This window comes from Typopeltis vanoorti, chromosome 12 (assembly GCF_054136105.1).
Source record: "Typopeltis vanoorti isolate ZY-2024b chromosome 12, IOZ_Tvanoo_1.0, whole genome shotgun sequence".
Classification (NCBI taxonomy): domain Eukaryota; kingdom Metazoa; phylum Arthropoda; class Arachnida; order Uropygi; family Thelyphonidae; genus Typopeltis; species Typopeltis vanoorti.
This window is the reverse complement of record NC_143560.1, coordinates 22,100,009-22,117,827: the sequence shown is the minus strand read 5'-3', so window position 1 is coordinate 22,117,827 and position 17,819 is coordinate 22,100,009. Positions and strand designations below refer to the sequence as shown.

Here is a 17,819-nt window from a genome sequence, read left to right as displayed (position 1 = left end):
TAGGACAAATTGAGGTTGGACAAAATGACCGATGGGACAAATAGAGATTTGACGAAATGTCCGAAGGACGAGTGTTCCCTTGGACAAACTTATAAAAGGACAAAAAAATCTTGGACCATCTGCCCTCAAACTACAACAAAAGTGCAGAATTACCAAATAGGCAGAATAGCCAGCAGCCTATGGCCACACGCCGTTTAGGGTCCTGTGACAACGGATTTATTAAATTTGCTGATTGGTAAAATAAAAAAAATGTATTAGGAGATCATTTAAGAGGTGACCCCGAGATTTTGACTGCCTAGGGGCCTCCACACGGTTTAATCTGGCACTGCCAAACAATATTGTTTTCTAAAACCATGAAAAATCCACGAACATAGAAAAAAGTATAGCAAATTGGGTACGATTGTGGTTTATAAAAAATCGGATTCGACTTGCTAAAAAATACTACAGATTAGGAGTGGTTGCGCGATTTTTTTTAAACATTTTTTGTAGAGCTTTCATTATTTTCTGGGGAAAATTAGGCCCATTTGTACATTCTCACAAGTAATGATTTGAATTGCCTGAAATGGTGTTTTATTTGCTTCGCATACAACTTTGTTTTCATAAAAAAAGCAAAAAAAATCATTGATCATTAGATTCCTTTATAATAATACGAGAAATATATTTTTTAAATTATTACTAAACTTTTAATTTTTTTGCATGACAAGTATACTCGTCGAACACCGTTAAAGGGTTAAAAGAAAGATAGAAAATAATGTATTACTATTAACTTACATGAAAGTAATGCTCATCACATCATGTAGAATGAAGAACTACTAAATCACAAAGACGTAACCAAACACGTAATTATCTTCTCCTTCAGCTTTTCCCACTTAAGTAACGTCACTGTTTGTGGTGATTCTTCTCCACATCCTCCTGTCTTGGGCTGTAAACACATCCAAGTTCTTCATCCTCAAATCCTCCTCCATCAGCTCCCTCCATCTCTTCTTTGGCCACATATGCTTTCTCCTCCCCTGACATCCATCTGCATGACCTTTCTTCCCAGATACTCTTCCTCCCTCCTCATCACATGACCAAACCATCTCAATCTCGCCTCCTGTATCTTTGCTCCTAAGTTCGTAACTTTCACCGTTCCCCTTACATAGTCATTTCTCAGATGATCCTTTCTGGTCACACCGCACATCCACCTAAGCATTCTCATCTCAGTTACCTCCATCCTGCTGATGTTATTTTTCCTCAGGGCCACAGCATCCATAGCATACGTCATAGCTGGTCTCACTACTGTCCTGTAGATTTTGTCTTTTAGATTGGTTGGTATCCTCTTATCACATAGCACTCCAGCCATCTCTCTGCAGTTCTTCCATCCTGCATCCCACTTCTTTGTCAGCCTCACCATCCTCTTTCATTGTTGAACCTAAGTATCTAAAGTCATTTATCTTCCTGATGACATCTCCTTCCAGCTGTAGATCTGTCTCCTGGTTGCCATCCACACTGCAACACATATACTTTGTCTTACTTCTGCTTAGTCTCATACCTCTCCCTTCCAGTACTTTCCTTCAACTTTCCAGTTTAGCTGCCACGTTGTCTTTTGATTCTGCGCACAGCACGATGTCATCTGCATACAACATAGTCCAAGGTGCGTCTTCTCTCACCTCTGTCACCACCTCCATCACAATATTAAACAGGAACGGACTTAATGCTGACCCTTGACGCAAGCCAACTGTCACTGGAAATCTTTCTGTCTCTCTCAGGCAGGTTTGAACTCTTGTCTTGACATTTCTGTACATCTCCTGCAGCAACCTGGCATATTTCTCCGGTACCTTCTTCTCCCTCAAACACCTCCAGATTTCTTGCCTTGGAACTTTGATACATGCATACATATATATATATATATATATATATATATATATATATATATATATATATATATATATATATATATAAGTTAGAACACGTGTCATGTCTTAACATACGTTAATTTACATTTTCACTGTTAAAATGTAAATCTACTGTTTAAAACTAAACTTTTCTCGCTTTCGTATTTGCAAAATCACAAATAAGGCTAGTGTTGTCTAATTTCTGACCAATTTCATGTTCGATTGAAATCATGACAAGACCTTCCAATCGGCCATTGTAGAACGTAAATTAGTTTTTAATAAACTTTAGTTTTGAAAGAATACTCTCGCCGTTTGGGAAAAGACTGCCTGCTCATTTAAAGTATCGTTGAAGATTACTTCAGGACCGAACGCATTCCCTAGGCTCATGCAAATGTAAAACACGAAAAGACACTGTTGACACTGCACTCCGACTGTCGGATTCTCGCTCACAAATAAGAAATAATGGAAATCGCACACGGAAGACAGAATAACGACCATTGTCACGTCGTACAAAATTTCAAATTAATTCTATCATTCTGAAATTTTATATATAATCTAATCATATTGCTGAGTGATATACTAAAGAACGCGAGAGAGGTTCAGGAACAAAAACAAGCATCAGTGGGAGTAAACGATGTCAAGTTCAGAAGAAGCAAAAAAGATGTTTTGCTGTATGGGAATTCTATAATTAAGGGTGTGAAGGATGGTAGAGTAATTAAAGCGTGTTATCCAGGGTCAATGATTGAGGATATAACTGGGGCTGTGAAATTGCAGAAAGATAGAGTGAGTGAGATTATTGCAGTCATAAGGACGAATGATCTACGTAGCAAAAGATTTTCTGTGAGACGGGATTTGAAGGATTTAATGATAGCAATGAATGCAAAGAGTGATAGTGGAAAGATCATAAGTGTGCTACCACGATTTGATTGTGATGAAATGAACAGAAGAGCAATTATAGTAAATGGAATGGTGTCAAGATTGTGTAAAAGGTTTTGCAAAGAAATGAAACTGAATATTCATTTTATGAATGTCTGGGATGAGTTTGATAAAAGGAAGGAGTATTTTAAGAGAGATGGTTTGCACTTAAATGGATTAGGAGCTTGGCATTTAGAACATTTATTGATAAAGGACAGAGTAAAGGATCATAAACAGCGAAATGGGATTTGCTAGGGAGGCAGGTGATAGAGTCAGCTGTAAATTGTACTAAGGTCATTAATCGCTGTGAAATTGGGATTAATTGTTCGCAGAATGTTAACAGTATACAGAGTGGGGTAATTCGCACACAGGGAGATTATGGGAGGAAGGGAGTATTGCAGTTTATGTATACTAATGCTCGAAGTATTAGGAATAAGTGTGAAGAATTTTTGTCATTACTTAGTACAACATGGCCAAAAATTACAGGAATTAGCGAAACTTGGTTAACCAAGAATGATATAGTTATTGGGATTGAATGTAAGGGGTACAGTATTTTCAGGGCAGAACAGAGATGACAGAATGGGGGGGGGGTATTAATGATAGACGAATCATTGAAGCCAAAAAAGATAGAAGTACCTCACTGTGACAGGTATGTAAAGGGCAGTTCATTCGAGGCTGTTTGGTGTGAGATAGAGATTAACAAGGCGAAATATGTAATTGGTTTTTGCTATAATCCAAGGGGAATAAGGGAGAATGTAGATAGCATGTATTGACAAATTAGCACGATGAGTGAAGGTCAAGTAATTATTATGGGAGATTTTAACTTTGGGGACATAGATTGGGGGAAGGAATGGTCACAAGGAACAAAGGAAATTGAGTTTATACAGTCGTTAAGAGATAATTACCTGAGACAGCATGTCATGAAAGGGACAAGAGATTCTAGAGTGTTAGATCTGGTCATAACATCGGAGAACATACCAATAAGTAATTTAGTTACAATGTCTCCACTTGGGGAAAGCGATCATGTGGTCTTGACCTGGGAGCTGAATATTCTATTAAGAATGGGTATATGTAAAATTACAAGGCTGGTGATTATGGCAAGCTGAGAAGTCAGCTTTCAGCTGTACTATGGAGTGAGAAATTCAAGGGGGAGAGATGTTGATGGTGCGTGGGAGATTCTCAAGGAGTATTTGAAGAAAGCTGTATCAGACTGTATTCCCAGAGTCAGAAGGAGAAATCAAGTAGGAGTAAAATGGATGAATAATACTATTAAACAAGAGTTGCAGATAAAGACAAGGTTGTGGAGGACGTATAAAGAAAAAGGTGATGAGCTTTTCAATGAGCAATATAAGGTACAGGCAAAGAGAGTAACCTGTATGGTAAGGAAAGCCAAAGCTAATTATGAGAGGAAGCTAGCTGATAAATCCAAAAGAAACTCTAAAGGGTTCTTTCGCTATGTGGCTAGTAAAAGGAAGAATATCCATGGAAAGCTCACTTTAAAAAGTGTTGATGGTAGGGAAATTACTGAAGCTAATCAAATAGTTGAGTTACTTAGTGATCATTTCGCAAAAGTGTACCATCTTCGTAGTGATAGTGCAGTGTCAGATGTGCCATTGACTGATGAGAGTATAGAGATAGATGAAATTGAAGTGCTTAATATATTAAAGAACCTTAATGCTAACACTACCATTGGGTTAGATGGCATATCGGCCCATGTGTTACGAGAATGTGCAAGAGAATTAGCAACTCCTCTAACCAGAATGTTAATTTAAGCCTCAGTTCTGGTAAAGTGCAAATAGAGTGGAAAGAGGGGAAAATAGTTCCATTGCACAAGGGAGGCTCTAAGACTGAGGTTGCAAATTATCGACCAATCAATATATCTGGAGTGGTGGTTAAGACTTTGGAGAAATTGGTTAAAATTAGAATTCAGGACTGGGTGGACAGTAATATGATATTTTATAAGGGGCAACATGGTTTAGTGAGGATAGGTCTTGCCTAAGTAATTTGCTTACTTTCTATGATAAAATAACAGTGGAGTTGGATAAAGGAAATCCTTACTCAGTGATACTGCTTGACTTTGCAAAGGCTTTTAACAGGATTCCACATGGAACTCTGTTAAATAAATTAGAGCAAATAGGTTTGGATCCGAAGATGGTGATTTGGATTAAAGGATGGCTGGTGGACAGATATCAAAGAGTGGTTTACGGAGGAGCTGAGTCCAGGAAAAGGCAAGTGACTAGTGGTGTACCTCAGGGCTCAGTTCTTGGTCCTCTATTGTTTAATTTGTACATCAATGATATGGAAAATACCTTGAATGAAAATATCCACTTGTTTGCTGATGATGCAAGATTGGGAAGAGCGATAATCAATTCAAATGATGTGGATATTTTACAGGATGACTTAAATAGGCTGACGGTATGGACTGAGGTAAATGGCTGTCGGTTCAACGTGGCTAAGTGTAAGGTGATGTACTTCGGGAGGATGACATCGCATGCTGTTTACTATATTAACGGAACTAAACTGCAGGAAGTTGATGAGACAAAAGACTTGGGAGTTATTGTGGTCAGAGAACTTAAGTTTAAAGGGCATATTGCAAAGATTGCCAAAACATCACATCAAATTACATGGTTGTTGAGGAACACACTAACAAGCAGGGATAGGGAAGTTATTGTTCCACTCTATAAGGCATTAATAAGGCCGCATTTGTACTATTGTGCACAGATCTGGTCGCCGGGATTTCTTGGTGATGCGGAAGTGGTGGAGAGGATTCAGAGGCGGGTTACAAAGATTGTTGCAGGTCTGTGGGATGTTCCCTATGAGGATAGATTGATGATCTGTGGGCTCCAAAAACTAGCTGATAGACATATGAGAGGAGATATGATAGAGGTATTTAAATTGTTAAAGGGATTTTACAGGATTGATACTGATGATATTCTTAAGACCAGTACAGGATGTGAGAGAACGAGGGTCCATCCCTGGATATTGTGTAAGAGTGTGGTTAATAAGGGTGTTAGGACTAGATTTTTTACTTGGAGGGTTGTGAATGGGTGGAATGCTTTGCCAGAGGTGGTTGTGAATACTTCAACTGTGAATGAATTTAAGGAGAGATATGACAGGTATTGTGTAAATAATGGTTAGTGTGTCAATGTCGGTCTCCCACGATGAGTCTTTTGACTCCATGGAGACACCATTAAAATAATAATAATAATAATAAAAATTCTAATAATAATAATTCTATATTCATTAAGCATATGTTACTGTACTTTCATAAAGGAATTTCGATAAATATGCACGTATTTTAACCTCAGGTCAAGGTGTTCAGCTATTGTCACTTCGTCTGATATTAACACTGACAGTGCGATATTAAACGCAACATAATACTACATTATTTTAAATGATTATGATTTTTAAAAAATATACAGTAAAATTAAGTTTTTTAAAAATTTAGCTAACAACATTCTGAAGTCTGGTGTTTCAACAGAAATGAAAGGGCTAAAAAATTTCAACAGAAATTTTTTAGCCCTTTCTACTTTTGGAGACTGAGTGGACAGCTCAATCTCTATTGGTAGCCAATCAGAGATAGCTGGCCCAAGGTTATCACTAATTAATCGGCACACAGTGAAGAAGGCGGCTAGTAAGTGCCGCCATCTAGTGGTCCCTAACCTTAACACAATATTTTTAATGTCTAAAAATAGTGTGGGTTCGACGGCCGATTTTCTTTAGTTTACGGGACGAAAAACCCGCTAGCCACTGCCAGAGATCAACTAATTCTGGAACCGGTTGAGAAAAGGCTTAGAAAAAGTTCCTCTAGTCGGCAACTAGATTCGAATGCCTTTCGTCGTATGGTCAAGCGCTGTAGAATGCAAACGCCACTTCTTCTGAGCTACACGGGCTCATGACTTTTTTAATGATTTATTTTTTATACCATTTAGGCCAATTCAGCTACCTCTAAAAACTTGTTGCCTCATGCAAATGTATATATTGCATCGTCGATAAAGTCGGCTCTGGTTTTTAAATTTATAAAAATAATCAGAATAAATTTGATATCATTTGCAAAACACAATTTTAAATCCTGTAATATGATATTTGACATATATTTATTTCATTGTTTCCAAATGCAGAATTTTGGGCACGTTTCCAAATACTGATTGTTGGGCATGTTTACAAATGCAGATTTTGTTTTATTCTATGGTCTATTTTATTGCATTACGGAATAAAATCCACGTTTCGGGAGTGAGGGAAAAAAATCGTTACTCTCCCTGGACAGATATCGACTAACCCAGGTACAGTTCACAGAAATGATTAGAAGACGTTCCAGGCGAGGACAATTTATGCGGTCTTTCTTCGGGTGGGTTTTATTTATTTATTTTTATTTATTATTATTATTTTTACTATCAGTCTGGTTAACCAGCATAACAATTCCCATCTCGAAAGGCAAGGGGAACATTGGTGACTACTTAAACTGCAGATCAATTCGGTTACTCTTCATACAATGAAGATTTTCGAACAGATACTTGATGCGCGCCTTAGACCGTCATCGAAATCTCACCAAATCCGTGTCGATTTATTAAAAATTGTGGAACAACTGATGCAATCCATGCGATCTTAATGGACAAACATCTAGAAAAGAAGAAAAACATACACATGGCTTTCCACGGTGTCATCTGGATGGCATTGAGGACCCATTATGTACCCGAAGCCTATGTGCAGTGCATAAAAATGCTATATCAAAATGTAACCAGAACATTATGCTGTGCAGCAGGAAAATCTGAGATCTTCCCAATAAAGGTAGGAGATCACCAGGAATCTGCCCTCTCACCCCCTGCTCTTCATTCTCTATATGAACACTATAACCAATGATATTCAGAAACCGCATCCCTGAACACTATTATATGCTGATGACATAATACTTAGCACTACATTGCATAATGAATTCAACATCTCGTGCATAAATGGAAAACCCGCTTATATGAGATTGGAATGAGATTTAACATCAAGAAGACAGAATATATGCAAGGAGGTGACCAAACCGATGACATGCTGACAATATATGGCATGAGCTGAACAAATGCACCCAGTTCAAATACTTAGGGTCCAGCACTAGCTTAAATGACAATACACCAACAGATGTGAAGCCAAGCTGGATGAAATAGACAAATCAGTGGAGTTCTTTGTGATCAGGAGATCCTACTATTCTTAAAATCAAAGACCTATAAAACAGTCCTTAGACCAGTAGCCATACAAGGAGCAGAATGCTGGCCAACAACAAAGAAACACGAGCAAACCCTCCATACCACGGAAATCAGAATGCTGAAATGGACACTTGGCGTCATCATGCTCGACTGTATATCAAACACCGATATACGTAAGATCCTCGGCATGGCACCAATAACGGAGAAGATGGAAGAGGTAAGCCTAGAATGGTACTGTCACACGCTACGTAGCAATAAAAACTCTGTGGCAAAATAGGCCATGAGGCTTAATGTCAACGGCCAACGATCAAGAGGAAGACCAAAAACACGCTGGCTTGATTGCCTAACTAAAGACATGTGCATAACAAATGTTAACAGTAGAATTGCTCAAGACTGTGCAAGATGGAGGAAGCAATGTACACGAACCGCACAAACGCTAGGGAAAAAGAAGATTTATTATTATTATTTTAAAATTTAATACATAGAAGCTCGGGCATCCTGATTCTCAACATGTTTACCTGAAAAAAAAAGGATAGAAAGAAAGAAAAAGGAATTGACATTACCTCCTGCCAGAGACGGGAACTGAACGCAGGGATTTCCATCTATGTGTTAGTTATGATATATTTACAAAAATAGAAAAATCATTCTATGAAGAACAAATTTTACAACACATTCTAAAACAAACAAAATCAACAATACTTTAAAATTATAGATAATCCGTTTAACTCTTATATTATTCTAACATGACTTTTTTTTTTTTTTTTACACAGTTAGTACTTAATAAGATTGGTTCTCAAATTGGCAGTTAAAATATGGGTTACTTTTTTTTTTTTTTTTACTTTCGGACTTTAGAGTCGGTGTTATATTTTTAAGCAGTCGGGAACCACTTGTAGTTTGTTTGTCATATTTTTATAATTTTTTTATTGCTTTTTGTAAATAAATATCACCCACTTATAAAGAGATTTTGCTCTGAATTTTTGATAGATTTCAGAGCTGTTGCATAATATCATTTTCCACACGTACTACCATGTGTTGATAAGTTGAAGGCACCTGGTGGATTGCACAGATAAAACAGTTAAATGCAGCCAAGAGTTTTGCATCTGTTAGTTGTTAAGGGCTTGTGAGGGGGGTTTCAATATGGCGGATAGTGATTCTGATAGGAGTCCTGCGGCTGAAGAATCATCTGTTCCATCTGGTCCCCGGGTTGTGACAATATACAAAACTGATACTGGGTTTGGGTTTAATGTTCGGGGGCAGGTCAGTGAAGGCGGTCCTCTAAAAAGTATCAATGGTGAATTATATGCACCTTTACAGCATGTTAGTGCCGTACTGGAAGGAGGAGCAGCCGAGAAGGCTGGAATTCAAAAAGGAGATCGTATCCTAGAAGTGCAAGTATTTATTATTATCATTAACGCAGGACTTTCATAGAGTCATAAGACCAATCGCTGGTTCCTTCTCCTTTTGTTAATTGCTCCTTTAGGTGAAATATGAGAATGATTTTCAGTGTATACAACCGGTATTTAAATAAACGTGTGGTGTGTGATGAGATGTCATTCATACCGTCTACATTGATGTTTAACAGTAAGATAATGGAGTGGGCAGTAAACGATTGTGGGGCGTTGCATAATATGAAAAGTGATTATAATTTCATAAAAATAAGATGCCCGAGCCAAAAAAAAAAAGTTTATTATTGCATTATGTAATATTATATTATTAATGTATTGTTGCTTGGATTTGTAGATGCAATGAACTAGCCACCACTCTTAATTCACCCTTACATTTTCATCCAGTTATTAACAATATGTATTCAGTGCGATGCTATTACACAATACAATGAACTAAGATCAAGAATTAATTGTAAAGGGGAAAGTAGTCCACAAAAATGGTTGCATGTGATCTATAAATTAGTTGATCATACACCATAATCATGCTTTTACTTCAGAAGATGCTCAGAATTAATTTTGGAAGCAAACATATAATGATGAACAAGCCAGTTGCACCCTAAACGAATTTTTCTGAACCAGATTTTTTACATTAAAACAAATAGCTTAAGAATCATTTGTTTCTACAAGATTGGTATTGCACAAAGTGACATTTCTCAAAATGATGTTTCTCGTGGAACATTGTTTTTGCTGTCTTTCTACATTATCTACTAGGAATTTCACAGAATACTGTCATTATTAACATGCTTATTGTTTTTACGATAGTTCATGACTGTGTAGCAAATCCCATAAATGTTCTTTACTAATGAGAACAAATCTGTTGCCGACAGTCCCTGCCCGATTGAGTTATACTGAATTATGTGTAAATCACTTTATAATTTCGGTGAGCAGTTGAGTTAGTCTGTCAGGGAAAGAGGTATAGGCCCCTTTTTTTGATGAGTTTGTTCTGCTCTAAAAATTAAGAAAAAAAATTACTTTGATGAATATCCAGGAAGAAAAGCTGTCTTTTTTCCCTTCTTGGAGTGGAGGAAGGAAGTGGTCTATTTCTCTTCCTCCACTCAAAAACTGCTTCCATATTAATTTGGTTTAATATGGAAGCAGTTTTTTTTTTAATAATGGCATCATCCTCATTCTCTCTTCTCTGCTGTTGAAGTTTCCTCAGGATATTCCTGAAGTTGAAAGATTTTTCACTTGGTTATACTATAAATTAAAGATGCCAAGAAATTATATTCTTAGTTTCATCCTTAATCCAAGTGTAAGCGAATAAAGTTTGCGACTGAAGTAACATCACGACTGGAGTACTTGTATATATAGAGGCTACTGATTTTGCATTAATTGCTGTAGTATCCCATAATACAATGCAATGCACATATCCTTATGAACATGTATAATGCTATGCATTATGGGAAGGTCCACTACCAGATCAGTTTCAACCTTTATTGATGTCTCATCAGTGGCAGCCAGATCCAGAAGTGATACCAAGGTTGAAGTAATGAAGTCATATTTCCATATACAAGTAGTCAAAAGGTGTCACACTTTATTACTAAAATACTCTGGATTAAGAGATACATGTTGAAATATTTTTTTCACTTGGTTATACTATAAATTAATAAAATTCTATTCTAAATAATAATATTCTTGGTTCCTTTAACTAAGTGTAAGCATACAAAGTTTATAAATGAAGTAACTTCACGACTGGCTACTTGTATATAGAGGCTAATGACTTTACGTCATTTGGCTTAGTATCCCATAACGCAATGCACATATCTTTATGGACATATATAATGCTATGAAGAGACCTCAAAGAAGCAAAACCAGTCTGGGTAGTGGCCTTTCCCATAATGCATAGCATTATGTATGTCTGTAAGGATATGTGCATTGCATTATGGGATACTAAGACAGTTGATGTGAAGTCATTAGCATCTATATACAAGTAACCCATCATGAAGTTACTCGATGTGCAAACTTTGTTTGCTTATGCTTGGATAAAGGATGACACTAAGAATATAATTTCTGGGCATCTTTAATTTTTGATATTTCTGAAGGTTTTAGCTTTCCACTGGTAACTAACATTCATTCCAAGAATAAATAAAACATGCTTCCTATTTTGGAGCTTGATTTTTGTATATGAATAGAAGATTTTACATATTCTTGGGCTGAATAAATTCAATGCAAAATAACCCCTTATTTTAATTTTTGCGCAAATCAGATATGGAGCCTCTTAATCTATACTGTGAAAGGCAATGGATATTCTTTAGACAGATGATTTTTATTGTTATTGGATACTTTAAGTAACTTATTATTATTATTATTATTATTATTATTATTATGTGACACCTCCAGGGAGTCCAAAGACTCATCGAGGGAGTGTGCCAACAGCATCGAACAATTGAAACCCTTCCAACAACTAACCACGCTCAAACTTGCTTAACTTTTTGCTGAGCCATTAGTAGCAGAGGCTCTACCAATCAACCAACCTTTGCTGGCAAAATATAATTTAGAAATTTTATCTATTTGGTACAATCCTGTATGTTGTTGTATATACTATACTACATAAATTTTAATGGCATGAGCATGTAGGACAGATGTATGCTATAACATATAGATATAACCTGCTATTTGTTGAAATTGCAATCCTTGAAAACATTGAGGGATAGAGAAGTTTCCTTCATAACAGTTAATATAATAGAAGGAGAGTATTTGTAGCAAGCTTAGCAAATTCATGCAGTTGAGTTGTATAAGGGCAGGTTATTGATACTCAAGATGGTTTTTCATGCTTATCATGATATCACTGCCTTAAACATATTTAAGGGTTGCTTGACACATCCATGCCATGCTGTTTCTGATTTTCAAATCAGATGCACTGGGAACATTACCTTTCTACATCAGACACTCGTTTCAAATTTGTCACCTTTTTCAGGAAGTCAGTTTTAAAGTTTTGGATAAAATCTGTATGATAAATGAGTATTCTGAACAATCTCAGTAATCTACTTGTATAGAATGCCACAAAAGATGTCATATCACAAATGTGTCAAATAATTAAAATATTTATTAGTGGAATTTTTTTGCAATCTTGTAACAAATTGTCAGTTTTGTACTAAGTGAATATACAATGAGTTAGCCTTGAATTAGGAACACCCACTTAATAACGTGTTGGTCCACCTCTCTGTGCAGTCATGGCTCGCAGATGCATAGGAACAGATTGCACATAGTGGCAAACTGTGTGGAGATGGTCTGCTAACGGGTCCCTGTAATGTTCAGTGTTTGTGAGATGATAACCAATGGACCTAGGGAGTGCCAGGAAAAAGCTTCCCAGACCATAAAACCACCTCCACTGGCCTGTTGAATCTAACTATGCAACCAGGAGATAGGGCTTCATGCTGTTTATGCCAAATATAAACCTGGCCATGAGCATTAGGAAACATTATTCATCACTCCAGGCGACCTTCTTCCATCTATCGAGGTTCCATTGCCAGCATTCCATGACCCATGTGAAGCATTGTTAGTGATGCCTGGCTGTCACCATGGGTACCCTTGTTGGCCCAGCTGTGGAACCTCAGGCAAAGCAAGGAATGGTGCATGTGGAAATGGGTCAAGCTGTCCCACTGTTGTACAGGTGGGTGAATGATGTGACTGTTGCACATTGTTGCTGAGATACCAGTCATGACACCTGACGCTCACCTCTAGGATCAACTAAGCATGGCTGATCAATGTGACCTCGTCTGCTGGATGTCTGTTCATGGTTAATCCAGTTCTGGCACACCCTTGATACAGTAGTACAGGAGCAACCAACAAGTGCAGCTGTTTCCAAAATACTGGCACCTGCTCTCTGGGCCAGAACTATCTGCCTGCAGTAAAATTGTCTTAGGTCACCACGTTTCCCTATTATTGACAAATGTTTACTGATTATGTACAAGAGGATAAGTGTGCCCATTTACAGTGGCCACACATGACATTTATATCATGTGGTACTTCATTATTGCACTGAATATGTAAATTGGGGGAGGGAGTGTTCCTAATGCAAAGCTAGCTTGGCATATTTGTGTATGCATAACAAGGCTAATTTTATAATTATAACATGATCTTCTAATGCAACGAAAGTAAAAGTTAATTCTTGCAGCATTAACTGCAAGAATTGCCTGCTTTTTTTATATATGTTGTTAAATGTTAGTGTTAAAATGAGATCTGCAGGTTCAGTTCTTACAAGTTTTATTATTATTAATTTCATCATCCTCAGACTTTCATGGAGTCATGAGACTCATTGCAAGGGGTCTCTCTCTCTCTCACACACACACACACACACACACACACACACACACACACACACACACACACACACACACACACACAGAGCTCATCATACCTTGACTTAAATCTATCCGCTCTCTCTCTCTCTCTGTGTACTTTCCACATGTTCAGGCAATGTATTCTAATTACCCACACCTCCATGCAAAAAGCACTTCTCTCTCTTCTTGTTCACACCATCCTTGTACTGCTTCTAGGGATGCCTCTTGTTCTCCCCTGCCATTTTATGAAAAATCTCATCCACGTTAATCTGGTAATTATCCTTTAACAACTTATGTCTCGATCACACCTTACTCCTTTTTTTATCCACTAGGCTTTACATTCTCTCAATCCATCCTCACATTCCAGAGACTTGAAACTGGTTTAGTTGTTTTTGAATCCTCTCCAACAACTCATCATCCTTCTGAAAACCAGGTGACCAGATCTCTGAACAGTAATCCATATGTGGTCTGATCATCCTTACTTCTACATGTTAGTGTCATCGCCATTATTTGCTATGCTGTCCTCACAATTTTAGCAACATGTCCCTGAAATTTCAGGTCCCTACCCACCCACCATCCCCCCCAGATCTTTTGTCTCCTCCACCTTTTAAGATATGAAGATATCCCTGCCAATCTTATATTCTGCATTCCATCTTTGCTTCCCCATTGAACTGATATCCTCACACACTCGCTCATTCTGTCTATTTAGGTTCTCTTGCTATGCTTGTACCCTATCTGTTCCAATTTAATGACTGTGCTATCCATTAAAGAATTCTGCTGCTGTAAACCCAGTTCTCACTAACTTCTCTAACAACTTGATCACAACTTCAGACAAGCAGATTAATCTGTAATTTGAAGCCTTAGTATTTTCACCCCCTTTATAAAGTGGAACAATTTTTGCTCTGTTTCCATTCCTTTGGAACTTATGCCAATAGTTTTATGTTGGTTCTCACCCACAAAAGGTTCTGTTGTAAACCTATAATACATTTTTACATAGTCCAGAAACCCTACTATAGAGAAATTCATCTCTTACATACAGACAATCGCAAACATCTTTATCCATGGCAGGATTCGAACTGATGCTTAAGTGAAGCTTATGCCAACCAGGCCAGCGTACTCATTAAAATAGTTGGATTGTTTGACCTAGTCATTGAAAATATAATAAAACATTTGCATGAAATTTTACATACAAAAACAACATGAACCTGTTATTGTACTTTATTATTTTGCTTTATTCACTAAATTGCGATGACATTAGAATATTTCGATATCATTGCACTGTTTTTTAATGAACTCTCTCTCAAAATCAGCATCAAAATGCAGATGTTGCATAAAGCTGTATTATTTTTTTTTTTTGTTTTAGCACAGATGAGCTCCAAAAACATGATAAAAATATTAACAAGGATTTTTTTCTCATTCGTTAAATAAAATTCAAACTAAACGTTTTGTGTATCCTACTTCAGGATCACACAATTTGTTACATCCAGACATCATCATATTGTCATACGTACTCTGGTCAGATAGATTTGCTCCTCCCTGTAATAAGCTTCAAATATATACAGACAGTCCTTGACTTAAGAGTTATATTCCAAATTTATGCAACTGGAATTTTACATGAGTCAGATTTAATCCCTTTGCCTGTTAATGACCTGCTATTGTTTAGTTGTTTACAGTATATGTATGCAGTGCATTAACATTTTTTAAAAGTTAGTTAGTTCTTGTAACTTTTAGTGACAAAATTCATACACAAATTGGATTTCAATATGTAATTATTGAGTCAAGTAATATGATACAGTGTAAATAGTATGAGAAAATGAAAAAAAAAATAAAAATAAAAATAAATCTTTAATTTGTTGTTCAACTTTTCTTGTTACAACAAGCATCTGTTTCTCTTTGGACTTTTAGGAACTGTGAGACATTAGGATCCACACAAATGCTAAAAACAAATAGCATATAAACACTAAAAATATGCATCTCTAAAACATGCACACAAAAACAGTGTTGAAAGTGACACTGAAGAAAGTGCATCCATGTGCACCCCCCCCCCCCTCTTTTCTGGCATGGTTAGCATATCTACTTACCAGCCAACGGGCTGTGGGTTTAAATCCCATCAAGGACAGGGGTGCGCCGGCAATATGTGCAGTGTGTGCGACGAACACAGACGCCAGGATAGTAAAGGCGCCAGATTTCAGGCTAGGAGGAAATACTTTAAAAAAATATTATTCATTAGCTATATCAAAATAAATTACATTTTTGTTTAAATTTTAATTATATGATATAGATTTGTCTTAAACAAATTATTTATAATCACTTATTTGTTATTATTCCTTAAGATCTTATTTTATTCTGATCCTAGTTCTAACAAGTAGTTTAGCGTAAACAAGTAAAAACTTGAACTTGAGTGCGTTTACTGTTTACAGGATGACATGCATTTGAATTTGTTTAATCTTGTTCACACTCGCATTTGCTCTAAACATATATAAGAAAATCTGCTGAAGTTTTTAACTTTATTCTGTATTCTGCTGTTATCAGCAGAATATAGGCAACATCTTGCAATGTACCTGAATCGTCATGAGAAAAATTTAAATCATTTGAACAATTACAAGAAATGGACAGAATTAATTAATCCTTAAAAAATAAAACTTGTATTGATCATTTGCAGCAAACAGTTTTAGATAATGAAAGGAAACGTTGGTATGAAGTTATAAAAAGAATAATTTTTGTAGTACAGTTTTTAGGCAAACAAAATCTAGCTCTTAGTGGTAAAAGTAATAAACTTTACGATCGTAACAATGGCAATTTTTTAAAATGCATTGAGATGTTAGAAAAGTTTAATCCTTTTATATCGGAATACACGTGACGTGTAGCTAATGCTCCTGACTTTAAAAATATGCCCTCCTATTTAGGAGATAAAATTCAAAATGAAATACTCACTTTATTGACATCAAATATTAAAAATAACTTTTTTATAAAGTGTTTTTTATTGGGGGAGGGATATAGGGGTGCCAACTAAAGTTTTGCACACAGGCGCCGGACACTACCGGCATGCCCCTGATCAAGGAGGGCATTGATGTTCATGATTGTCCTACAAATCATTTACCATGTATTCTGGTGCAGTATGACCTTTAATGTCTTTGCATGATAACAATCAAAAACTCTCTCTCTCTCTCTCTCTCTCTCTCTCACACACACACACACACACACACACACAAAATACCCTACTGCAATATGAAGAAAGTGGTTATTTTTGTGATTGTACAATAATGAAATGATCAAGTATTGTTTATATGCATGATACTTTATATTACATTTCATCTGCTTTAAGAGGAAGTTTAACATCCTTTCATTGGGATTATTGAATCCTATTTTTTTAATTAATTCATTTTTTTAATTAGGAAAATACTCTTGATGCAAGACAAACTTGGAACATGCTATGATGATTGGAAAAATCAGAGTTTAGAAGAATTTTTTATTCTTGGTTGAGAAACTCTTGTTTCATATCTGAAACCAAATAGCCAAGCAATTAGCCTTAAGCTATTTGATGGATGTCAACTTTGCATTTGTTAGTATTAGGTGTATATGGAAATGCATAAGCACCAATTTATTACATTCATTTTGTACATTTGCATTCAAGTTATTCTGATCAAAGAGTGGTTGTCCAGATGAGAAAAGGAAATTATAAAATTATGTAAGGAAATTAGATAAGCAAATCAAATTATTTAGATTGACTTAATTGAAATTTGTTAGTTGGAATCCTGGCATTTTTCAAACCACCACAGTTTTTTTATTTCAGTCAGGCCATTTTGAGCAGGAGCTTAAAAGTAATGTTTCAAAATTATATATCGCAAACCCTCCTTTGGCATGACAAATTTGACAAAGTTATTCAAACCTGACAGTAATAATTCTTTGCTAACCAGATGGAAATTAATGAAATTTGGCATTTAGCATAACAGTTATCAAGTCATTTCATTTTGGTTTTAATTGAATTGTATATAGTTGGCCGAGTGGTTTGCATATCTGCTCTCTAGCCAAAAGGCTGCAGGTTTGAATCATGCTTTGGGCATGGATGTTGGCAGTTGTCTTTCACCTTCACATATTCATTCATTCATA

General features: G+C 36.3%; 1 protein-coding gene across 3 annotated transcripts in view; it reads left to right on the top strand.

Moving 5' to 3' along the window:
• The first annotated feature begins 9,076 nt into the window (after positions 1-9,076).
• Snx27 (sorting nexin 27) overlaps positions 9,077-17,819 on the top strand; it is a 279,474-nt gene continuing 270,731 nt past the window's right edge. For all 3 annotated transcript variants that reach the window (XR_016549182.1, XR_016549181.1, XM_090402014.1), the window contains exon 1: positions 9,077-9,369. Coding sequence is in view for 1 of the 3 variants with exons in the window: in XM_090402014.1 (XP_090258140.1) it covers positions 9,119-9,369 (251 nt within the window). In the remaining 2 variants the exon portion in view is untranslated. The remainder of the gene's footprint in view (positions 9,370-17,819) is intronic.